The 25,757-nt window shown below is 38.7% G+C and overlaps 1 protein-coding gene across 3 annotated transcripts in view; it reads right to left on the bottom strand.

Moving 5' to 3' along the window:
- Positions 1-25,757, bottom strand: part of ST18 (ST18 C2H2C-type zinc finger transcription factor) — a 133,033-nt gene that overhangs the window by 46,160 nt on the left and 61,116 nt on the right. For all 3 annotated transcript variants that reach the window (XM_059724098.1, XM_059724099.1, XM_059724100.1), the window contains 7 exons: positions 21,320-21,510; positions 15,982-16,773; positions 13,375-13,509; positions 11,483-11,573; positions 8,473-8,577; positions 6,792-6,997; positions 2,740-2,951 (listed from right to left, as the gene is read on the bottom strand). In XM_059724098.1, the coding sequence (XP_059580081.1) occupies positions 2,740-2,951; positions 6,792-6,997; positions 8,473-8,577; positions 11,483-11,573; positions 13,375-13,509; positions 15,982-16,773; positions 21,320-21,510 (1,732 nt within the window). The remainder of the gene's footprint in view (positions 1-2,739; positions 2,952-6,791; positions 6,998-8,472; positions 8,578-11,482; positions 11,574-13,374; positions 13,510-15,981; positions 16,774-21,319; positions 21,511-25,757) is intronic.

The raw sequence follows: 25,757 nt of genomic DNA, 5'->3' as shown, positions 1-25,757 counted from the left end.
ATATACCAAACTCATGGAAAAATAAAATCTTGCTTTATCTTTGCCAACAAATGTACTTTTTTCACTTATATGTTATGTGTTTTTAGAGGGAAAAGACGATCCATTTTCAAAGTCATGGGTCAAATGGTTACTAAGAAACATACAACATTTTTGAAATAAAGATGCAAAATTTGCAGACAAAATATTTCACAGAGCCACATCAGAAAATACTTTTGTAAAAAAAAAAAAAAAAAATCTAAGTATTTTTACAGATTTGACAGTTCCAGCTCTGCTTCCAGAGGAAACCCTGCTGCTGCCTCTACCAACCTATGGATGCAGCTGAAGCAGTATGAGTCCATCCATTCCTCATTCCACCTCTTCCTTCTCATTGGCAAGGCATTCTGCTGCGCAATGGTGGGAGGACAGCTGAAGCCCACATAGGGGGTCAACACCCTTGCAAGTTACAGAGTTTTGATCTGCTGTGGTGACATCTGCACTGCTTAATTTTCCTTTGACAAAGGGATGGGATGTGAGGGAAAGGCTGAGAGACCTGCTACTACATAGCTCCAAGTTAGGCCACTCCATGTAAGTGTTTATGGGCATGATGCCTATTCATGTTGTTGAGAATAGAAGAAATGAAGTTATTAACAGTGCAGTCAAATTAATCTGTTTCTGTTTGTCTACAAATGCAGCATACAGCCAATAAAATATTCAGGGCCTTTTTGATCATTTAAAAATATATATGTGACGTTCATGTGATTTAATGTTCACTTAGCAAATATCAGCCACAAAAATTCAAATAAATAAAGCAACAAACAAATATATTCTAGCATTGCTGCATTTTAAAAAAGAATACTTCTCTAGGATAGCCTCCAAGTGATTCTGTTTACTACAGATTCCTGTAAGACCCCATTTGCTTAAAGTAATAACTAGCCAAAGCCAAATAAAAAAGGGTTTTGTTTGATTTTGGCCATGAAGCCTGTTTGGGGCTTACTGGCCTCTGCTCTAGCCAGAAGCTAATTCTGTTTCTTCTGTCAGATGTTCTGTAGCACTAGGCTGTCACTGTGCCTCCTGAAAGTTTGGCAAAAGTAGATACAGGCAGATGACAAGGTATGCAGGTGATATTCTTTTGGGCTGTATTCCTGACTGTGAGAAAGGAATAATCTATGAGCCCCAAGTGTGTCTGAGTTCGTTACTATTATGTTCATCTCCACTTAAACCTTCCATGATTTGGCAAACATGAAGCAGGTACAGAGTAGAAATCTTTGGGTTATGCCTAGTCCCTTTATTGCTCTTTTCTGGCAAGAAAGGTCTGTTGCTGAGGTCAGCCAAAGGCTGCAGCAGCAAGTTATCCAACCACTGGCATCAATCTCCCTCTTAATGATAAAAGAAGCCTCTATTCAAGTCTGATGTAAGAAGCTCTATGTCGTTGATGTCAGGAATAGAGCTGTCAACTAGGAAAGAACACACTAAAACCTTTTGCACTCTGATAACATCCTTCTCTGTGCTGAGTGATGCATAGGTGAACGTGGTCCAGCATTGGAATGTCTGGTTAGCAGTCTCCCAACATCAGTTTGAAGAACCTGGCCATCACAGATGGAAATCAGACTCAGCAAAGTAGGAGAACCCACTTTGCAGAAGCACAAGGCTTGGAATACCTAATGAGGTGTTACACAGCTGCTGAAAGATGGGATTTCCTACAAAGAATAACAATTAGCCTCTGTGGCTATGGCACATAGGAAGTCCATTGAACTTTGTAGTTCAACAGCTGTGGAAACCATTTCCAACCAAACTGAGCCTCATGCTTCCAGAGTATAGCAGGGGATGTATTAGAATATTGTTGAAAGTCAGACAAACCAATCAATCTATCTATCCCCTGGCCCACCAACATATTACTCCTTTTAATATTTTGTAACTGGGACTCAGTTTGTACAAAATCTACTGAAATTAGAGCATGATCCAGACATTTCTGGTTGCTACTGCAATACAAGTAATAAAAAACACAACAGTACTTCTACTACTACTACCACCACCAATGGGTCACATTAATGTATCTTCCTATTTGCATGCATGAGTAACATAGTACTATGTAATGTTGCAGATAATAAGACTACTAACTCATAACCACAACAAACAGCAAGGAATATTGCATTAAAACATGATTCAAATGATACCTACATAAGGAACTACTCTTAGTAAGCAGTTTTGCATCTTAAGAGATTTACCCAAATTGTCTACCAAACAAAATGGGCCTGGTTCTCCTCTTGCTTACACAGTGGAACTAATTCCATTGAAATCAATGGAGCCTACTCCACTTTATACCAGATCAGACTCAAGCCCAACAAATATAGTCTACCATTATTAAAAACCTTACCTCTGTTAATCAAATGATTTTTTATCAATATTTTGAGTGATTGTGTGTAACAGGCTGCAAAGTAACCCCCCGCTCCCCCCATATTTTAATAGATCTAGGTCCATTACCCACCAAATACTGCTACCGGGTTTCAATTTTCCTCCCCCACTTGTCTTTCGCTTTATATGAGACCCGTTAACAAGACAGTCACAAGGTAATTCTTGAAATTCCACCCCCCACACACCCAAAACAGTCAGTACAGTACCAATTTTTCTCTGCCTCTCTTCAAAAGAGCATGCAAACAGAGCCCTCCTTTTTTGGGATTTAATGCAGCCACTAACATGAAAGACAGTTTATTCACACAGTTCGGTAGCTTGCATACCCTCCAGGTTCTTGGACTACCCTACCTTGGCAGACAGACTCTGTGGTTTGTTGGAGAGGATCTCTGCTGCTTCCCTGCAGCGGGTGGAAAGGTTCAGGATAGCAGCAGCTGCTGCTATGTGGGTGTCTTCACTACATTGACCGTAGCTATAAGAGTTGGCATGGCAAGGGCTCTGTGTGTGGGCGCTAGCACTAGGCAGTCGATTAGAAAATTTCACTGGATTTGAAAAATGCTTTGCTGTTGAAGAGAGATTTGATTAGCAATTGCATGTATGTGATTTTTTCTAGTAGATAGATTTGTTTTTCAGATCATAATTTTGCATATTAAAACATGTAAAGAATAACTTAAAAACAGTCTACTGGTTACTGAGGATTGCTGTAAAAGTGGTTTCAGGAATTGAACTTTTTGATTTTTAGAAGGAAAATGCCTTTATTTACAGTTTTCCAATAAAAATATCCAAGGATAAACCCTGAGCCATTTGCTGAGGTTTCACTTACTTCTTATTCAGCCAATGGCAATGCTGCTTGAGTAAGGACATAACAAAAATGAGAAGACATTGAGATTTGACCCCATGACCACTGTGGGGCAGAAGTGCTTGCAATCTTCATGATAACCTTCATAAGGGATTCTTTAGAGCACTATTGTATAAAAATAAGATTGATTTGTACAGTCAACATTTGTGTAGAAACAACATTTACACCAAAACCTGCCAACCTTACTGAATGGGTAGTCTTATTATACCCAAATATTACCTGTCTGAGTAAGGTGTGCAAGGCCTGGCTCTTGGGGAAGCTGGGGCTGTTCAATAAAAATATGATATCTTGGGAACATTTACTATTATATTTCATGAAAAATACCAACATTTAGGTGTGAGAATCTTTTATTGGACCAACTGCATGGCTGGGATATGCTTAGATAAGCTTTTGAATGCAGGGCATTTTTCTTCAGGGTGACCTGAAGAAGAATGCATTTCATTTGAAAACTTGTCTGGTCTATCTTGACAATGCAGTTGGTTCAATAAAATATGTCACTCACAAAAATCTTTGCCTCTTGAGTATGTCCTGATCCATATAGCCGTAATATTATTAGACCATTATAACACCAATATTCAGGTTTAGACTTAAAACATAAAAAACCCAACCAAAAACATTTCGAGTTAGGATGATCTTAACTCACCTTGTTGTGTTTAATACAGTTGAGACTTCCTGGAATATTACATACATAATAGACATGATGATGTCAGTCAGGAATGAAGAACTACCTTAAAGGTGAACAGAAAAGCTTTTACCTGTCAAACATGGTTCTGTGTTTCTTCTCCATCACTATGATCTACTCTAAAGCAGAGTAGAGAGGAGCCTTCTTTGCCCTGTGTTAGGAGTTTGAGATGTCATCAACTGTGGCAGTGGAAACACAGAACCATGAACTCAGAACTTGATACATAATAATGATTTCTTTCATTTGTAGAGCTCTCAAAATGATTTATGAAGGCAGGTTAGAAGGGAAACAATTTTCAACCCTATTTCAAACAAATTAATAAATACTTAGAACTCAAGCAAGAAATAGAAGAACTGAATAAAATCAAAACTGTTTTTATATATCATGAACACACTGCAGAAACTTGTGTTATGTAGAGAAGGGTCTGGGGTCTCAAAAGCAGGGCTTTCTTTGCATCTAGGATTTTGAGTTGGTCTATTCTAAGTGTTAGGGTGCTACATAAAACTCAGGTCAATATCCAAGCTTCCCCATTATTAGGAATGATTTGATCAAGCTTGTAAAGTCAGATCTAAATGTAATGCCATCCAGAGAAAACCAGAATTTGTTCTTCACACTGACTGAATGCCATATCTAAATACTAAACCTATCTTAATAGACCTGAGACTGGGAGTCTGATTCTGCTCTTCCTTTCATCTGTGCAAATTCGGAAGAATTCCAGGGATGTCACTTGCCCTACTGAAAAATTGGAGTCTGAGCCAAATCAAGTGACCAAGTCTGTGCTTCTTAGCAGCTAGTTTAACTGAATTTACTCACAGAACCTATTCAAACAAGAGTTTCACTAACGGGATTTATTCCATTATCCACTTAAAATGCTGACAAGAAATCGACTATCAAGTGACTATGTGCCTTACATAGATTGGTCAAATTTATGTATGCAACCCCCATTATTTTTTTATTCTTATTAACTAAGGCTACTGAACAAACCTCTACACCATCACTTTTTTATTGCTGACCCTTTCCATCTTGATATTTAGCTTACTCGCCAGCTCTCATGTTTTCATCTTTCCAGTATAACAGCAGAATATAATGTGAAGAATGGCATGTTGTGAACTTTAATTATTATTTAAATGTTATATTGAAAATGTAGTAGGTACTTAGTTACAGATATAGGCAAGCATTTCAATTGTAAGTATTTAAAATGAACATTTGAAATAGAAATGCATATGTGCAAATAAAGAACTAAAAGCACATCTGGTCTGACAAACAATATCAGGAATTACATGCATCTGTTTGCATTCACACGTGTCTATTACATAGGCCGAACTAGGCTTCTGTAAATATGGTCCTAATACACAGTCATATATACAACTTGTTCATAATCTGAAAGCCTAAGCATGGTGCTCTTGTAAATTGCAGCTTTTCTGTTCACCTTAACTGTAACCATCCTTTCTTACATGGGGTTGGGTGGGATGTGTAACACTAGGCAGTATTTTTTTCCTCTTCAGTTTCTTTAGTTAAATTTTAATGACAATAAATGCATTCAAAATAAAGAAACACTTTTAGTGACATTGCTTTGGAGCTACCTTCCTTTAAGCCCTGCAACAACATGAATGAAACAATCTTCACATATATCCACTGCCTGCCCAGTAGTAGGATCTTTTGGGGAAATTTTGCATATATTGAAATAATTATGGACACAGCAATGTTAGCAGCAGCTCACCAGTTAGGTACAGAGAGCCTGTACTGAAAAGGATCTATAACTATCATAATGATACTATGCAGATTGTGATACCTTACTCATACTGAGCATGTCTACACTAGATGTTTACTGCAGAGCTGCCTAATTAGCTCTGCAGTAAAATGTCACCATCTACATGTGCGGTGCTATTAGGATTGAGTAAACTAACTAACTCTACCTCAGGATAGTACTTCCAAACACAAGCACTATCCTATGACAGAGTTATTTACTCTGCTGCTACACACGTGTAGATGCTGATGGGGCTGGTTGGGGCATGAGGGTGCCTCAGTGCAGAGGTTGCCTGCTGGCTAGCCCTGCACTGACACACCCTTGCACCCCAGCCAGCCCCTCTGCAGCATGTTCAGCAGGTTGGAGAAGTCCCAGTTTGGCAGGCTGACCCCTGGGGCCCCTTGCCAGCTGGAGATGCTCTGCCCCAGCTCGACATGCTGTGGTTCTGGGTGGATGTGCAAACTGCATGCCCAAGAAGCAATAAACTCTGGTGCAAACTGCCCCAGAGTTTATTCAATTGCCTTAATAGTACATGTAGATGCACCCACTAATTAGCAGTTTACTCCTTCAATAGTCCCTATTGGGACAGATCTGTGCTAGTTCAAATTGGTGCAACTTTCCTGATCTCTGTGGTGTTAAGAATCTGACTCACTGGGCATATCTGCACTTCAAATGCAATGTAGTGCAAGGAGACCCCAGATAGCTTTGGTACTAGAAGCATTATAGTCACATTAATTCTCACAAGGTTACGGTTCAGCAGGGAGCTCTGTGCCTAAACTAGCTCCTTTAAAGAGCTCAGATATTTCACCATTGAACTGCATTGTGCACAGTAGACAAACCCATTGATTCAGTGGGATTACTCATGGTGAAATGGTATCAGATGAAGGTATCACAATCTGTTCCAATGAGAGGGTGACAAGTGAAGCCTTCCCTTTCTCACCGCTGCTTTTCAAACCAATATACATAAATAGATTTAAAAAATCATGTTGGCTCATTTTCAGCACAGACTGTTGTGCTTTCTTGTATCCTTGAAGTTTAAAAAAAATGAAACAATGGAATAATAACAAATGGTATTTTTGTCTGTTGTTCAAGAATCAATGGAATTACATGCTCACATTCAAGGAACTGTGGTGCTTTTCGTCCTTGCACTGCTGGTGCTATTGTGCGTTTGCCAAAGACTTGTGCATCAAAGCTGGCATAATCAAATGGTACTTTCCCAAACTTCTCTTGTTCTTTTGTCAGAGTGGCTCTGGAAGAGGTGACTGGCTGTGCAGTTCTGTAATTATATGGAGATACCTCAAGCTGCTTTGTTAAGTTTGCCCTGCAGAGACAGTGAGGGGGAAAATGAGAAAAACAGAAAGGGTAAACAATAAGAATATCTTTTTCACTACCTTGTTGGGATATAGCACTACAAAACAGGGATACCAGGAAGCACAGAAAGCCTATTTTGAGGGATATACAAGACAATTATAACAAGAAACTTTTAGGTGGGCAGTGGTTTATTAGGTAATACTACAAATGATTACTAATTGAAGGACTTAAGGTTGAAACCCTTCAAAAAAAAAAAAAGTATTCTCTAGTAATGCAGCAACTATCTGCAATATTTACTAATCTACTTATAGGCCACTAACTGAGGATGTAATTTCTTTCCTTTAAAAAAATGGATAGGATCATGGTTGGTCCTTTGGTCATGAGTCATCAGGGACTTGGAGTTCTGTGGATCGCTATTCTTATCACACTAGCAACAACCCGTCTGAACAAATGTAACACAAATTCAACATCATATGGTCCAAAAATAATTGCTTCTGCTATTTGGGAGGAAGGAATTATTTACAACGTGTTGCTCCATTTAGCTATTCTTCAATAACTACTTGTCTTTTGTAATTTCCTAAAGACTTTGCATACATAGAGTTAAGGCACGTGCATTTGGCAGACACATGGATTCAATATTCTGTAATGGCTCAGAAGGAGGCATTATAGCCGATCATGTCAATAATCCACAAATTAAAGTGTCCCCAAATAGGCTTGAATATAATAGGCCGTGATGGTGCTAGTGCCAATGATGTGCAAATTATGCAAGTCTACAGGGTCACTACAACTCTCAGAAAAATACCATTTCAATAAGTGATTTTACTTAAGATTTCTTTTATACTTTTCCTGGTTGTGTTGTATAAAAAAATTAAACTGATTAAACAGAGAGATTTGAAATAAAAGGAATCAAGGTGTCCGTCATAAATCCATGATAGCAGAAAACATTTAAGCATATACCCCTTAAATGTCCTGCAACACTATTCAGTTAGTTTTATTGGGACTGCCAGGAGAATCCTTTGCAAAGAATCACAAGTAGAATCCGAGTTTAGGTAATACGTTGCTGAAACTAGGATGAGAAGGGATCAAGAGACAAGATTTTTAAACAATTGTCACTGGCCAAAACATTACATTAGAGGGACAAGTATTAAAAAGTGACCCCAGTCGAATCAAAATAGGGAAGTTGGTGAATAACAGAAGGATAAAACAGAGCCACTGGTAACCTACTGTATGTTAAAGTAATATCTAGATTTTGCTACTCACCTTTTAAGAACACTCCAGGAGTATTTACATGTCAGCCAAACACAAGAACCTGCAGAGTACCCTTTGGTAATCCCAAGACATAATCAAGCTAACTACAAACCATCTTCACTTAACAGTCTTCAAGAACTAGTCTATCTCAGTAGTCAGAAGTTGTAACGAATGGAAAACCCCCAAAATAAATAGTACAGAAATACTTGTATGGTATATGTCATGTGAAACTCTTACCTGTGAGTCTGATCATGGCACTGTGTAGTTTTAGGAGAATCATGTTGATTTTTGTCCTGGGACATTGCTAACTTTTCGGCTGCAGCAATTGGACAACCTGAAAGACTAATAAAAAAAAGGTGTTCAAATATCATGAGCATACGTTTCATCCCTAAAAGACCCCAAAGAACTGCACAAATTTTACCCACCACTGAGTTGCATCCCCCTCTCAGGTGAAATGTGGCAACTTTTAAGAATGCACAGAAAGAATACACAAAACATATTAAGGGAAAAGTGAAGAACACTAAAGGGTGAAATTCATTTGGACACAGGAGTATTTCACACCACTTAAATCGTGGGGAAAGCTATGATTGCAGCATGTGTTCTTAGGACCTCTTTCTTGGCTCTAACTAATTCTTTACAGAGGACATATGGATTGAATCACTACAAGGATCCAATTATCCTATGACCACCATACAGATGAGAAATGACTACTGATGTTTGGTAAGAAATTGGGGTTTATCCCATTATACAGTGATGGAGCAGATGTAAAACCAGTTACTCGGGTAAAATATTTGGAAGTTGAAGTGGGGTAAACATTTTATGTTGTTTATATTAGAGGGTTAGCACCAAATAAGCATCTGGTTCATTTTTAACTAAGTAAGTCTATTTCATTATCAATGTTACATGAATTATGATATAAACTCTACTACAGAAATAGGGTAATAGATCTGGGGACAAATTTAGAAAGAAGTCTGAAAATAGCTGTGAAATATAGATGTATCCTTTCATCAGATTATATTTTCACCTCAGTCCTGATTTCCAACATAAATGCATCTCAGCTCCTAAATTATATATTAACAGGACTACTTATGATATAGTTGATGTAAAATGTAAGTGCTGAAAATGGGGATTCAAACAAGAAAATGAACCAAAACCTTTCTTTTGTTGGCCCCTTATTAGCTGTTTATCTACCTATTCCTTTTGTCACAATATCAAGCATATCTCTGGGGTAGAAATATTTGTTTAATTCTTTGTACTATGTATGCCTAACATAATGGGATCTGATCCATAATTAGGGACACTATGTGCAACTATATAACAACAAAAACAACAAAATTGCAGCTCAGAGCTGGAGATAAAACAGGAATAGATTTTCACAGAAAAAAAGTTAAAATTTTTTTTTCTATCTCAAATTAAAACAAATTATAAAACCGTTTTTCTTGTGGGAGAGGATTTCTAGAAAACTTCAGGTTCAGAAGGACTCAAATGGAATTTTTTGGCTTGCCAATAAGTAAAGCTGGCCAAGAACGTTTCTGATAGAGTCAGTTTTACACATGCACGTGACTGCATAGTAACCGCTGGTACTGCACAGTCCTTGTACCGCATGGGTCGTTTCTGACCTTACAGCGCAGTAGCAATGAGCTATTGGGCACTAGCTCATTGCTACTATGCAGTAGCTGAAGTATCATAGTTTGTGCCCGCCAACAGTATGTTGCCGTAGTGATGAGCTCATCGCTATGGTGACGTAGCTTCTCATGTAGACACGTGCACAGAGTGCTAACCCTCTCCATCTCACCTGCAACCTAGCTACGGTCACACTGATGACACCCTAGTCAGCTTTTGTTAATATTCTACTCTCTCCCTGCAGGCAAAGGGTGGCACCTTAGAAACTAACTGGCTCAGAGAAACATGAATATTTTTAGGCAGAAACCTACCTTTGTCAGATGCTGTAAATCATAGCATGTGACAAAGCAAGCTGTTGTCTATGAAAGCTCATGCCTCTCTGAGCCAGTTAGTCTCTATGGGTGCCAATACACATACAGTGAGGCTGCTCTGATGCGCTGTAATTAATGTGTCGGAGCAGACTAGATTAATCAAGTCTGCTGGAGCATGATAATTACCACACTCCAGTAGACTCCAGCATCATGTGTATCAGGGTCCCTGTGCTGAACATGGGTGGCAGCTTTAATGAGCTTTAGTTAATGAGCTTTAGTTAAAGTGCTCCTGCCGCCCCTTTTCAGCACAGGGACACTGATACATGTGATGCTTCAGGTGCTTTAAATAGAGCGGCTCTTGGAGTCACTCTGATTAAAGACACCCTCCCCCCCACTCCTGAAGCACATGTATAAATGCCGTGGTACTACCCTGCTTCACCTTCTGCCTGACTTCAGACTAACATGACTCACCACCTCTGTAGGCAGAGGCCAGGTACAGACATTACACTTTTACCAGTATAACTGATTGGAAATCAGTCTATGCCTGTAACAAAACAGAAGTTCAGCACACAAACTGGTCTTAAAATGATGGAACCTGGTCTAAGATTTGCCCCCCACCTTCCCCACACACACATACCAAAGTGTGAATCTATGTTCTGTTCACTACCGATCTAAACTATGCCACTTACAGAAAACCACATAACTTTGATCAATTCTACTCTGGCCTTTTTGAATGTTGGTACCTAGCCAGAATGTGTAATTGACAAGAGAGTTCCACTTGGGAAGTCTGGGAGCCACAATTTAGCCATGTTCCCATTAAAAGTTTGGGTTTTTCCCCCAAAGGGAAGTTTTCACGTGGAAAAGAAAAGGCAATAAGGGTATCATCTATCAGAAAATTGTGTCAGTATTTATGTGTACAGCCCTACGTATGTGTGCAGTACAATGGAATGCTGATTTTTGTTGGGATGTCTCATAATAACAATAATGGGTATTTGTCTATTAATGTTTCATTTGAAGATAATGCTTCATTTGTGTTTTGTTGTATAACTAGAGTTTGAAATCTCACCTGCAAAATAGGATGAATATAATTTGCTATACTTAGCAAATGAGATATTTTTGAAACACTACTAAAATTAAAATATAACACATTTGATTAGAGCAATTATTTAATTATAAATAATGTGGGCTTCCCTTGTGGCCAAGATGAGTTTGTAGTATATTATATTGTTCATAATGTAGCATTCTAAATGTACATGGCAATTTAATCTCTGCTAGATATTAATTTTGAATTGATTATATCTCATCTGAACTACCTTCTGTGCGTGTTGCGATTGCTGTTGACGTGTCCTCTTCCAGTGCATCCTGGGGTTGGGCACTTTAAAACATTTTCATGCATGGCAAGAACTAAATACAAAGAAAGAGTAAGTGCTAACAATGTACATAACAGTAACATGTAAATCAAAGGTTATTCCTAGGGACATGAAATATTCTCAGTTGCGATGTGCAATAGGTTGCCTCCTAATTTTGAGGCCTCTCACTCAAATTACATTTACAGATTCAGAAACGATGGCAGAGATGGACTCATGCTGCTGTCATGTTCTATTATAGAATAAACTCTGCATGGTTTGTATCAGTAGGTAGGAAAGCTTTCAAGCACTCCAGGTCTTTTTACTTGTCATGCTAGAATAGAAAGACATATGTCTATCCTGGATATATCTCTTTAGGATTCAGCTCCACTCACTGCATACCTTATGCTTCTCTGCTCTGCACTGAAGTCTAAATACACTTTGTACCAATGGGTTGTGCCCCAAGCTGCAGTTTGCAAATGGTAATCATTTACGTCAGGGAAAGCCCTTATGTTGACAACTGCACCAATGGTGAACAGAACCTGTTGTCTGCACATTTCTCCTGTCCCTGGCCAAAGTATCTGTGGTGCATCATTTTTATCAGGCCTGTTGAGCATATACTATATCAGATAAAATATTATGATGCCATTTTATCCATTGTATAACATATACAAAACAACCTAATGCTATATTAAAGCAGAAAGTAGCTTTGTATGTTGCCAGTTTCAAGCTATTCTTTTGGGTATACTCTGCCTTAGAAAGACTGACTGTCGACTGTTCAGTCAATTAGATCCTCCAGCCAAGAACCAGCTAAGGATTTTGTACCCAACAGGACAGTGGACAGCTGACTGGAAAGATGATAATAAACACGGATTTGTTTTTTAAAAAGTAAATGTTGCGGAGGCCTTCCAACTGCAGCAGCCTTCTCAGCTCAACAGGTGTTTCCAGAAATGCAGTTTAATACCAGACCACCCCACCGCCCCCCAAATAAAGGAAGAGAACTACTATTAGGAGCAGGACCTTGGTAAAACACAAGTATCTTTTTAATTTGCTGTTAGCAAGCTGCCACAAAACCCAATCAGACTGTCTCGATCATTCAAACTGATAGTTTCAAATTCTAGTTTGGCTTATTATGTATCATTGTATCAAAACACAAGAGGACATACATAGCACAAACTAATGCAATCAGACTGGCACAGAAATAAATAAATGGGGAATTCAGGCTAGTCTGGCCACACATAGGTTAGCAAAATACACAAGCATACAGGAGAGGCATGCAGTGAAGCAAGTGCTGGATTCCCTCTCCTAGGGCTGATTGAGCTAAGCCTCTTTATCTGGGCCAGGGGAAGAGAAGACAGACAAGCGAGTGTGTATGCCTGGGTCTCTAGTTACATGAACTGTGAAAACAATGACCTTAGTTGGGGCAAAACTGTAGCCTTCCAATAGGGGCAGAGAGGCTCATTTCCCATTAGTAGCATCGTAGCCCTGTAGAAGATCAGGGAGAAGAAACAGCAAGGGATTTAAGAAGCTGTAATACATGCAGCCCAGGTCTCCTGTCTAATTTTTAGCAATGACCTTACTCCTCCCCGTGTCCTGGGGAGTTGAGTGCCACTAGTGGTGTTAATCTTAACCAGGCTTGAGCTCCATTAATGCAAGGACTGGATCACAACTAGGTTCCATACAGGGCACAGGAGGGACAGAGGAGGTTTACTGATCCCTCTCCCAGTCTCATGCACTTGCACAGAGCTAGCTACAATAGAGGCCTGAATGTGTGCACTGCTTGTCCAGTATGAACTCACTTGACTTTGACACCTGAGGCCTGATTCAGCTGCTATTCTGTACTGAAGGGTGATACTCACTTTCTAGTGGCACTCTAACTTTATGCGGACAGCCTGAGAGACTGCGGTGATGGGGGTACAGCCCAGTCACATGCCCTGTGCCATCACATCCTGGGATGGGACATTTGGTTTCTCTCTTTTCAGGCCTGGGTGAATCTGTAGAGAAATCACATAAGGAATTTGTTTGGTTGTGGTTCTCTCCCTGCACTCAGCTGAGTGGTCTTAGGAGTGTGATAACAACTCATTCATACTTCAGGCAAAATTGTCCCCTATAACCTTTAACCAGAGAAACTGCACAATCTAAACATCCCTTGATTTTATGTTTTATGCTTACTTTTTTAAACAATGGCTCCCACCACCCCCGATATGCCAGGGTGTATTAAACTGTGTGACTTTAGGATTGCAGTGCCATTTATTCTATTCACAGCCTCAAGCAGGACACAAGCCACAATCCATTAAGCCAGAAATCTGGCAGCATCAACCACGGGAAAGATCTATAAAGACAGAAATATCAAAACAGCCACAATCTTTTCCACTGTTAATGTCAGGCTCCAGGAAGCTGGGATCACCAAATAAAAGCTGAGGGACAAAACAAACAAACAAACAAAAAGCATTACAATCAGGAGCTGCTCCTTAAATATCGCAGATCTCTAGGCTGTTGGTCCTTTGTTAGGAAACTGAATACATGCCACTTCACATCTGAGAGGCTAGGCAAGCAGCTCCCTCTGGTACACATGGCAGCACCGCTCTGCAGATCAGTCCACAATGAGAGTGAAAACATGGAACAACTGATACCCTTTCACAGGCCACTGTCTCAGCCCCGCAACTGTCGCCCTACATTTGAGGCAAAGGCTGGGATCTGTAGTATATGTCCAACTTCCTTTGACATTCCAGGTTATAAAAGTCCACAGGAAGCACTGATAAGTAAATGTACTGGATTTCAAAGATTCTAAAAGCCTGGATGAGAAAGAAAAGGATCTGATCCAAAAATTTGCTTGCGAGATATGCACAGAATGTAGAAACAAACTGCTATGGCTGGTTTCAGATCAATTTGCTGTTGGCTGCCAACCACACTGGGAGTTGAGTGAATGAGAGAGAGAGAGAGAGAGAGAGAGAGAGCGTGCATGTGTGCGGTGGTTGTGGGAGGCAGGGGGGAACAGCTGTAGGCAGGCACAGAGAAAAGCCCTCTTGTAGCTACAAAGTAGAACACGCTTAAGGATGGGAACATCAGAGACAGCAGAGGGGTTAAATTTTCTGGCAAGCCTTTATGTAAGAAAAATATGGAGGAAAGAAAACAGAATGAACAGCAACAGGAGACCACAGAGCCTATTAGAGTCACAACAAATGGAAAGTAAGAACTCACTGTAGGAAACTGTTTACAAGAGAAGCAAATAAAGAATGAAGAATGGCCCTAAAACATAGACCTCTCTCTCTCTTTTTTTTTAAATCCACAGATCTGATACACAAGGGCATGTTGTGTAAAAAACTGAATGGAAAAAACTGTGATTGGGACCAGTAACAAGTTTTCTTAACTGGCAAGGAAGCCAAAATAGAAAATTAAAAGCTGACAACTGGTCGGATTCTTGACATGTTCAGTCTGAGGTGTAATGGGGGCTGTTGATTTCGAGTGTGAAAGAATTCCAAGCATGGTAGCGTAACAAAAAACTGTCAGAAAACGTATGGAGCAGCCTGCAGGCTGGAGAAGCACAGCAAGTCTAGCTCAGGATTCTTTCCCCAGGAAGACTGCTATTACTGTAAACCAGACTGTAAAGCAAGCATTCACTTGGGGTATATTAGGATTAGGGAAGGCCAGATTCTGTCACCGCTGCCTAGTATCCCACTCTGTGAATAGTCCCCTGTCCCCTGTGAAAAAAGACGGTATTCAAGATCAGGAAAGACAGCAGTTTTGAACTTGAACTAACTGATTGTCTGAGCAAATGAAGGCAGGTATAGCTTTGGAAGGATAGTGCCTGACAATATGCATGTACAACACTATAATATTTTAATGAAAATGCTATAAGAGACTTTCATAAGAAGAAGCAAGTTTGTGCATATTTTGGTTAAGCAGATTATACAACAACGATCCAGTGGCGGGAGGATTAGGGGGAGGGACACAGACACAACTTGCTAGATTCTAAATGACTTTAGGCAAAAATAACATTTTGTTCCAGCATCCATACTGTCTCCAAGAGAGAATTTCAGAGGGTGCTCTAAAGACATTCTGCACATGCCAAAATAATCATATAGTTTATCAGAGACAAAATTTGCAGCGCCTTTAGGGTGACCACTGTATTACTCTGGAGGCAAAAAAGAAAATTCAGGGGAAAGATTAATTTTGTCATCGCTTGCTACAGTGACAAAGGGATCATAACTTGCCATCTTTTGATGTTGTGCAAAAACTTTCAATAAATAATTTTCATGTCACTCGTCATTTTACACAGAGATGTGTCTAGTCATCAAGTGTCACCTAGTGTTTAACTTGGTTATATGGAAGGCAGGCAGGAGCATGAAGGTAAATAATTCATTGCTAGCTAAATTCCAGACCTTTACTATAGTTAGAAAACCTAGTTTAAAAGTTTACCAGCTACGTAAGTACTTAATATACAGAGCCAAAAATGACTTCCTTACGTTTGTTAAATATGTGTCTCCCAGCAATGTCAATAACTTTGGTTTGTCTCCTTTCCCCTGCTAGATGCTCCAATAGAAATCTATCCAGTTCTTTGTAAGTGCTGTGGAACACATGGCCTTGCTCTGCCTGCAGAGCTATTGCTTGTTCCAGCAAACTCAAATTCCCTTTTGTTTTGTCCAAGTCAACTGACACATCCGTTGTTTCTGAGAGGCACTCGTTATCGTCTTCTTCACTTTCAGGGAATGGATGTTGAATTCTCTTGTCGAAAGGATCTACGTGAGATTCCTGTGACTCCCTTTGCTCTGCTTCAGAGTCACAAGCTGTCTCAGAGGGGCCAAATTCTGCTTCTTCTTTCTTAATTCCTGGGACGTCCAGAATGTCTTGTTGATTACACTCTACAATATATTTTTGCGTTACATGGGGCTTTATGTTAGTTTCTTCTGAGAAGTTTGAGGAACTGTCCCACTCATTGTCCATAATTTCAGAGCTACTTTCATTCTCCTCAGCTGAACCGTATTTTGGGTCAGAAACAACAATTTGTTCCTTTCCTTCCGTAGAATTAATCATGTAGCATTCATCCACATCATCATTTTCTGTTTTTAAGGAATGGATACCACTGTCATCAAGGTTTTCAGTCACAGTTGGAACTGGTGCATCTTTTGCTAATTTCCCCATGCTCAGTAAAGATTTGGCCATGATGTCTTGGTAACTTGTATAGTTGTCTTTCTTTTGACTGGAATTTTCTTCACCGAAATGAGGGGTTTCATCAGTTGATTTTGTAGTACTTTCTTCTATATGGAGGAAAAAGCAAGAGAAAAGGTAATAAGAATAGATGCTTTCTATAGAGAAACTTTAGTACCAATTGAACTGTATTTGCTCAGTAGGAAAAGACATATTTAGCAATTTGTTTGTTTACTCAAGGATACTCTGAAATCCTTAATAAATAACACCCACTTTTACCAAGGCAGTGCCTGAAATTACAGCTAATAGAACCAAGAAAATCTTTTTCAAGATTAGATCTACTGTGTGCTGTGACTCTGAAGCTGAGTCACAGCACAGCTGAGTTTATGAAAAACCAATGTTTTGCCATTTTTCCTTGTTGGTGATTTTCTTTTTAAATTCCTTTAATTTGTTTCCACTCTTTTCCATGTCTAATGTGCACAAAAGAAAAAAAAATCTTTAAAATGGATTCCTAATTACTCTTTATGTCACTTTAGATTCCATGAAAGACCTTGACTGAAAAGACTTTGTAGTTTACAAAGGGCAAGCTCCTGGTCACCATTGCAATTGCCACACTAAACGATACATTAGGTCATGCCGGAGAAAAACAAATGATTGTTATAAAAAGACTTGTAAAAGGACTGCTAAAGATACTAGTGAAGTACATCATCTCTTACTAAATATTTTTCTTCATAAGAAAAGCAGCAGCCCACAGGTATTAGAAGCAGCATGCAGGAAAGGGTGTCAGTGCTGGAAGACAATATGCCTTTTGTATCTCATTTAATTTTTTTTATAAACATTTTCTCTGACAAGGACACTCAAAAATACATCTCCATCATCTTCCTTTCTGGTAATTATCTCTCTAAAATCAACACTGGTTTGCCAGGATCAAGTAAATATTGCCATAGTAACTAAAAGCATTTTTGGATGAAGGGAAGAATTTAGTCACAACACTAGCCCCTTCAATAATGCTGATTATAGGGTACATTCTTTTGTTGGGATCTATTCAACATAAACTGAAAAATTTAACATTTTACTTCCTAGAAAGGGGGATGCATAAACAAGCATATACTATTTGATAAGATGAGTCTGTCCACTCCTGAATCAGAACAACTCCAAGTTTAAATCATAAATTAAGCATAGTCTAAAATGCAAATGAAGTTTCTCTCAATAACACAGCAAGCTATTAAGAGAAAGTGTAAAGGGTTATGATAATTTTAAAGTATTATGAACTACAGAAAACAAATAAAAAGCATTTTCAGTGAATATGTCCAATTCATTGAACTATTCTCTCAATCCACTTAACTACCCACATGTGTACAATAATGATTTATAGACATTATACCTAATTATGCATATTTGGGCTGTGTTAGAGTGCCTAACAAAAGCTCTAGAAAGCAACAATTACCTCTGTTGCTTAGCTACATAGTTTAAAATATTCCTATTAAGTGCAGATTATTGTGGAGGGGGAAAGGGGGACAAAAATGCACATGGGCACCACAATGCATTTCACTTTACTGCTGCCAAACTGTTAGCATTTTGGGTCATTTCCAGTTTACATAATTGTTTGGTTCAACTGTTTGTTATATGTTAAAAGAAAATATTTATTAATTCTTATTCTTCTTCAGAAAATTGGTCTCATATGAGGAGAGGTAGCCTTGTGCACTATGGGCATATAACAGTTTTTTTTTAAAGATTGTTTGCAAACCTTTGTGCAACTTTTTAGCAGCTCATCTATCCCTATATATATTAAAGAACTTGAGAGAAAAAATTCTGCTGTGTTTTCAAAACATGGCAGCTAGGAATGATGATGCCAGTTCCTTAAGGTTCTGTAATGAACTTTTGACAACTACCAGTAAGTGTCTGTGCATCTGAGTTGTTTCTCTCTTTTCTTCTTTTCTCTTCTCTTCTGTCCTATCACCAGAAAACAAAAGCTCCACTATTTTTTTAAAAAGCAAATATACTTACTGATACTAACATGCCATTCTTAATTTAATGGAGTAAAAAACTGTATTACCTACAGTATTAACATCACACATTCAAAAATAAAAAAAGATTGTAAGTTTAAAACTTGTATAATTTTCATTGTAGATCCCTCCGCCCTCCCCCTCCCCCGCACATACTTTTTCCCCTTACAGTCTTTATAGCTCATATGTTTCTGGTTCAGTCTTTATAGCTCATACAAGAGGGATTTTCTCTGCCATTATGAAAACTAGAAACTTATTTTAAAAATACCTGAAACAGATTAGCTCATAATTGCGTCACTCCATGAGCTTGGGGTTTAGGAAAAATACCAAATTTTGTAAGCTGATGATAAAATCATGGATGTTGGTAGCACTGCAATAAAGCTGATTGTTACTGATAAGGGCACTATTTACAGATCAGCTGTGTTTTCCATTTGAAATGCATGAAAGAAATGTTAACAGAAAATGCACAGTGCCATCAAGGGTTGCTACTCTCAATGTGACAAGTGGGCCACATCGACATGAGCAGGGGCATACGTTTGCAGCAGCACAAACAGTAGTGACACAAATTTGTGCCACTACTTTGTGCCACAGTGCATGCCCCTGCTAGTGTGGTTTATAGTGGGACACATTGTCTTGCTGCTCCATGTGCTGCAGCAGGGCCTGGCTGGGGCCCAGGGTGGCTTAGCATGGGGCTAGCCGGTGGGCCACCTCCACCCTGTGCCTCAGCCAGCTGGGGAGAAGAACATGGAGATGTAGAAATGGGGGCTGCCTGCTCCCCTGTCTCTGCATGCTGCAGAGCCCCCATACCCCAGCCAGCCACTCCCCGGCTGGCTGGGGTTCAGTGTGTTTTGAGATGGGGGAGCAGGCAGCCTTAGGCTGGTGACAAACTGCACATGCCTACATGTCTGGATCAGGCAGTAGATAGACAGTAACTCCACTGGTACCTTTCTCTCCTAATGAAGTCAGGTCAAAAGGAAATCTCCAGTTAATAGAGGGTGGAGAAGATGCATCAGTACTCAGTGGATTTATTCTAGATTTACACTAGTGAATCTGTGAAACACTTATCCAAGCTGCAAGTAGTAGCATGGATAAGTCCAGAAAAGGTTAGGCATCTGTAAAATTCAGACATCTGCAAAAAAATGTATTAAATATTTCACAAGACAGTTTTTGCTTAAGATTTATGATATGACAGGAGAGAAACATTTCTCTGCTGTTGAAAACCATTCTTATTTCAGTGGTGAATTTGGCTTAGTACTGTACTTAAATAGGACAACTGTTGCACAGCTACTTACTAATTTAAGGGCTGATTTTAGAAGGAAACACCCTGTTCCACCCTCCCCTGGAATATGTCAGATGTACTCACAGAACTGCAGCTGCATAACCCAAAGAAACACCCTGTTAGAAAACTGTCAGAGGATGATAAGGAGGTAATCTTGGCACCGTGCATGTCAGTGGCCAACATCTGATTGGCTTTGAGAGAGGCCAGGATTTAACTCTTTGTTCCAAGTACAATATTACTGGTTTCCTATCTTGAAGGTAAAGTTGAATTTAATTCTGGATATATGTGCTATGCTGTATGAGGTTTGTAACATGTATATATACTAAAAATAATGATCGTTTTAAAGAGGGTCATTCTCATTGAGATGATACAAGTATAATGCCATATCCGAATCACCCATATTGGAGGAATTTTTTCAGAAAGTACATTTCTATTTGGGAATTTGAGGATATTATCAATTTAAATTTCCATGACAAGCAATTCTAGGAGTTGAGACGAATTATTGTTTCCTTGTTTTTCATACTACAGGATTTCTGCATTCATAGGATCTGCTCATTTTGTGCATATAGTGGCCTTCATGACCTATTTACAAATGTTTATTTTGTAACAAATTCAGCATGGATCCCATAAAAAATTGGAGAACTCTCTCTCAACTCTGTGATTGCCAATATGTACAGGACCCCTTAAACAAAAAGTCACTGCCAATTTCCTTTTAAAGGCTTTCCATTTATTTCAAATATATGTTTATTATGGATATATCTTACATTTCCCCCACAATACCTCCACTTCCATATTTTCATAGATTTCATAGACATTAGGGCTGGAAGGGACCACATCTATGTTGTAGAACTTTCTATAAATTGTTGCACATGGTTGGTTTAGCTGAGTTAGAATAACAAGTATATAAAACATTCAGTTTGCTAATTGGGTTAAATAGAACACATCTAATAATCACATGCACTAAGCTGCTTGGCTAAATGTTACAGTCAATAGTTTGCAAAACTGGCTAATTTTATTTTCCTCCTAAAATCTGTGCATATTATAGTAAAGTCCAACTGTATTTTTTGGTAAACTTTTGGGGGTTGCTTTTTCATATTTTACTGCATTCATTGATAAATCTCATGAAGAAGCAGACATCTGTCCTTATTCAACATAGGGAGACCTACAAAGTATCTACTGGACCATAGAAGGAGAAATTTGCAAATTCCTTCAAATTATTATATTTATATTTAGATTGTAATGCACCATCCTTAAACTACTCCCAGAGCAAGTTATTCTACATTGCTTTTTTGGAAATGTTCTCCTTGACAGCCCCCCTCAGTTTCTTTGAGGGCACAGAGTTCACAAAGTGGAGTCTTTCTTCATCACTACCTGTAGGAGCACTTGTTTCAAGGACATTAATATCCTCCTGCAACTCTGTTCTGTCCTCAGTTTCTTCTTTGCATTCTACACTTGGACTGTAGTGACGAGGTTTCATTAAAAGGGACTTTCGCTTGTTGACTGGAACTCCTGAAATCTGTTCTTCAGCTTTTCTCTTCTTAGCCATGGAGCATTTGTAGGCACTGCATTGATTTAAAAAGTGGCAATAATAAAAACAAAGGCATTGTTAAACAAACAGTTTAAGAGAGAAAACCAAGACTGGTAAAATGCTATTGCAACCAGCTGTGTTTAGTGAAAAGTTATGTTTAGTTGTTTGAACAAGGGGGCTGGGCACAGACAAAAACATTGCACCATTTTACTGCCAGCAAAGACTTGTAGAAGGAAGGAAAGTAGAGAGAAAAATAAAACAAAACAAAAACACTCCCACCAAACTTTTACCATGACTGGAAACAGCCTTAATCCAAAGCTAGCATGTATTCTGAAGTAAACTACACATTCCCAGGAAGTAATGGCAAAAGATTTATATTGGCTTGATAATCATGAGGAACAGCTCATTGCACTGCTTGCACAGCAACATACTGTTACATATATGGGTAATGGTACTTCCTTGCTTCTCTGGCATTACTGCTTATGGGGTTCTGGTTTACTTGCTTTTTTGCCAGGTGGATGAAAATCCAATTTAAGATCAATACATGTTTCAGTGCAAAGACTCACAATTTAAAAGACAAACTCTGTCTTTGGTGTGATCTTTGGGATGAATTAAAAACCTCAATGTTTGATTTTTTTTGGTCATTATAAGTTTGGCAGCATTTAGTCTGAGTGATGATTGTCTTTGATTTGTTTATGGGAGAAGCAATTCTGCCATATGTGATATGCCAAATTCCCTTCTCTTACACCAATGCACTCATCAATAGCAATGGGACTGCATCTGCATCATGGAGAATATAATGCGTCCATTCGCTGTTTTATCTATGCCCATATATCCGTATCTACTTGAGTGTTTTTTGTGGCTGCCTTGTGTCCCATTATAACTGAGCAATCAGGCTTCCTAGTAATTTCTATAGACAAGAACCTGCGTATGGTCACGCTGATTACTTCAATATTATATAAAGGAGAACAAAAAACAAAAATCGACAAAACGGCTTCTTAAACAAGTATGACCAGGAAATACAGTATATACTATATTTCATTTATATAAACATTACAAATTAATAAGTGAATATTTGCCCCCACATATCATGGGCCAGATCCTTTGACTTCAGTGTTACAACATTTGTACTAGCCGAGTCTAACAATGTATCATTCATATAGATTATAGGGGCTCTGTCACTGGAAGTTTTAAATTGCAGGTAGACTAACACTTGTCTGGGATGGCTTAACAGGCATGATCCTGCCTTAAGCATGGGGATGACCTCTCGCACCCTGTTTAATTAGAGTTCTGTGAAATCTGTTGTGAAAGGTATAGCATATTTCAAGCATTTTGAAATGTGACTTCACATGCACACACATATATGTGTTTATACATATGTATGTGTGTGTGAAGTCACATTTCAAAATGTTTGAAATATGCTATACCTTTCACAACAGATTTCACAGAACTCTAATTAAACAGGGTGCGAGAGGTCATCCCCATGCTTAAGGCAGGATCATGCCTGTTAAGCCATCCCAGACAAGTGTTAGTCTACCTGCAATTTAAAACTTCCAGTGACAGAGCCCATATAATCTATTTAGATAATTTGCTCCAGTGCTTAACTGGCCTCAGAGTTAGAAAGTTGCTTCTAATACCTGATTTAAATCTCACTTTTGGCAATGTAATGACATTAATATCTTGCAGTGGATATTGCATGCTTAGTAACCTGTGGCAAGCATCTGGACTGAAAGGTTAATAGTAGGTCTCAAACATCTTCCCATTGTGGCAAGACCTGAGCACCCATTCAACCATCTATCCATTCATCTGCCTTCTAGCTGTGCCTAGGCATTTAACAAAGCTGTCTCCATCTCCACACAATAGCACCTGAACAGAATGTATTTTGGTGACATATCATACCTAAATGAATATATGATGCTTTACTAAAAGCAGTGAACACATACACTTTTTCTCACTTTATTCACAATGACTTTATCAATTTTTACGCAGGAAATTTTGACTGCACTCCCTGCTGCCTCTAACAGTTCAGCAATATGAATGATAGTATTCATATTATATCTGTCACAGATGAAAAACTACATTTAAGGATCTATGTAATCCACTCATTGGTTTCTCAACCCCAGATTAGCAAATCTACATGATGCCTTTGGGTGCTGGATTTTGCATTTGGCTCACTGATTTAGCTGAAAGATTTGCAAAAATCCATGTATCCAGATAGTTCCCATTGGTTACACATATTACAAGGCTCATGAGCATAAATTAATCCTTCCAAGGTATCGTATGTGCACTAAATCGGCTCAAGCTCTGATTGTTCTGGATGGCAGCATATGACTAACTTAAGCTTGTGAGTTTAAAAAAGAAAAAAATATATTGGCGAGCCACCTTTCTGACAATCTACTATTGCAAACCTGAAGGACATGGAAATGTGAAGTTTTTGTTTCAGAGAAGTTGAACTACTACCTGTGTGAATTTTAAAACACAAGTCGAGGTTCTGGATCTCCTGAATGCTAAACTTGCTGTGAGTACCAATTAAGCTGGACATTAATCACTTACAGTATTTACTGGCTCTTTTGGAACATCTACTTTTGCAAATTGAGAATATCACAAATCTCACAACAACCAGAAATATTTTCATTCAGCAAGTGTCCCCATTAGAAATGATACCTTGTATAACACAGGGCCACCAGAGGTGTGTGCAGTGTGGATGGACGTGCATAATTTATTCTTAAAAATATTGCATTATCTTGTTTATCAGTTAGTGTGTCTGAAATTCTTCAGTGTTGTCTCATTAAGAATGGTTACATTTTCAAAAGTGAGCTGCAAGCATGAAAAGTATTTGAAAAAAATCCCCATTTAATGTTCTTATAAATTAGATCCATCCTTTACTTTTGTCAATTTTTTTTACTCCTTTGTCAAATTTACCTCTAACAAATAATCTGAGAATTTCAGACTAGCCACTGCCCTCATTTTCATGCAATTCTATTGATATAACTATGGCTCTTGCCTATAACTAAATCATAGACTTTTAGGCTAGAAGAATCCATTACATCCATTACGTCATCTAGTCTGACCTTCTGTCTAACACAGGCAATGTAACACCACCCATTTGTTTCTGTCTTGAGTCTAATAACTTGTTTGACTGAAGGGTATTTCCCAGGAAATCTTAATAAAAAGTGAGATAAGAAAGGAAGACAAGATGATCATGCTATTAATATGCTTTTCTGAATTTATTTAAACCAAACTGTGATGATCTCTCTCCTCACTAGTTAGTTATTACAAGCTCAGCTATGTGCTGTCAGCACAAATGACATTAAATGCATTTGTATTTCACCACATCCTAAAGGGCTGCCAAATTCAAACTTTAGTAGACAACAGACAGGAACCACAAGCAGGGGTGAGTGCCAGGGACAGGTTCCCCGGCCACCTGTCACCTGCACTTTCACTCTGGGAACAGACAGCAAGAGAATCCCACTTGACTATAACTACTATGCCCTGGCATAAGAGGAGATGCAGGTTTGCTTTATTTTCCTCACATGAATTCACACTCCCCTGTGTATGATGTGGGAGCAGAACAGAAAAGCTTTTTGAAGCAAATGTGTAATTTCAAGTTCTGTTTACTTCACATTTGGGGACCAAATTCTGCTCTCAGTTAAAAAAACAATAAATCCAGAATGAACCCATTGATATCAGTCCCAAATGCCTACAGATACACTGTAAGTACATCTCCAATGCTTAGACAGCTTTTACTTCATGAAGCCATATAATGAATTAGCTGATCTGCATCAGAGTCTTTTGTTTAATTAGCACTGCCTATTTGTTCTGGTCTCAACTGCAGTTCCCTTTCCCCTTAAAATAAGTGTTATCAGATTCAAATTTCCTTATGCTCATTTGTGACACTTCCTTGTGCATGTAAAAAATTGCAATGACTGCCTTTTTTCGAGGAAGCTCAGTTTGCATTTCTCAGGCCAGAAAGGTAGACAGCATTTAACTTGGAAAAAAAACCCCAATCTTGCTTTTGCTGCTAGAATCCGAGTTTCTGCTGAAATCAACCAGAATTCCAGAACCAGTTCAATAGCTCACCATATACCAATTTTCCCCTTCCACTTCAACGTTAGGTAGTAGTGCCTTAAAGGAAAAACAAAAACAAAACGAGAAAAACAAAAGTAACTTTGCAAGCTATAGTTGTTTCATATCTTTGCCCCGAATAAAGCAATGTGTGTTCATATCAACAGTCAGCAACTACAATGAACTGAACATTTTAAAATACCTTTTTATAGCTGT

The sequence above is a fragment of the Alligator mississippiensis genome, chromosome 3 (assembly GCF_030867095.1).
Source record: "Alligator mississippiensis isolate rAllMis1 chromosome 3, rAllMis1, whole genome shotgun sequence".
Classification (NCBI taxonomy): Eukaryota; Metazoa; Chordata; order Crocodylia; family Alligatoridae; genus Alligator; species Alligator mississippiensis.
This window is presented reverse-complemented; position numbering and strand designations above follow the sequence as displayed.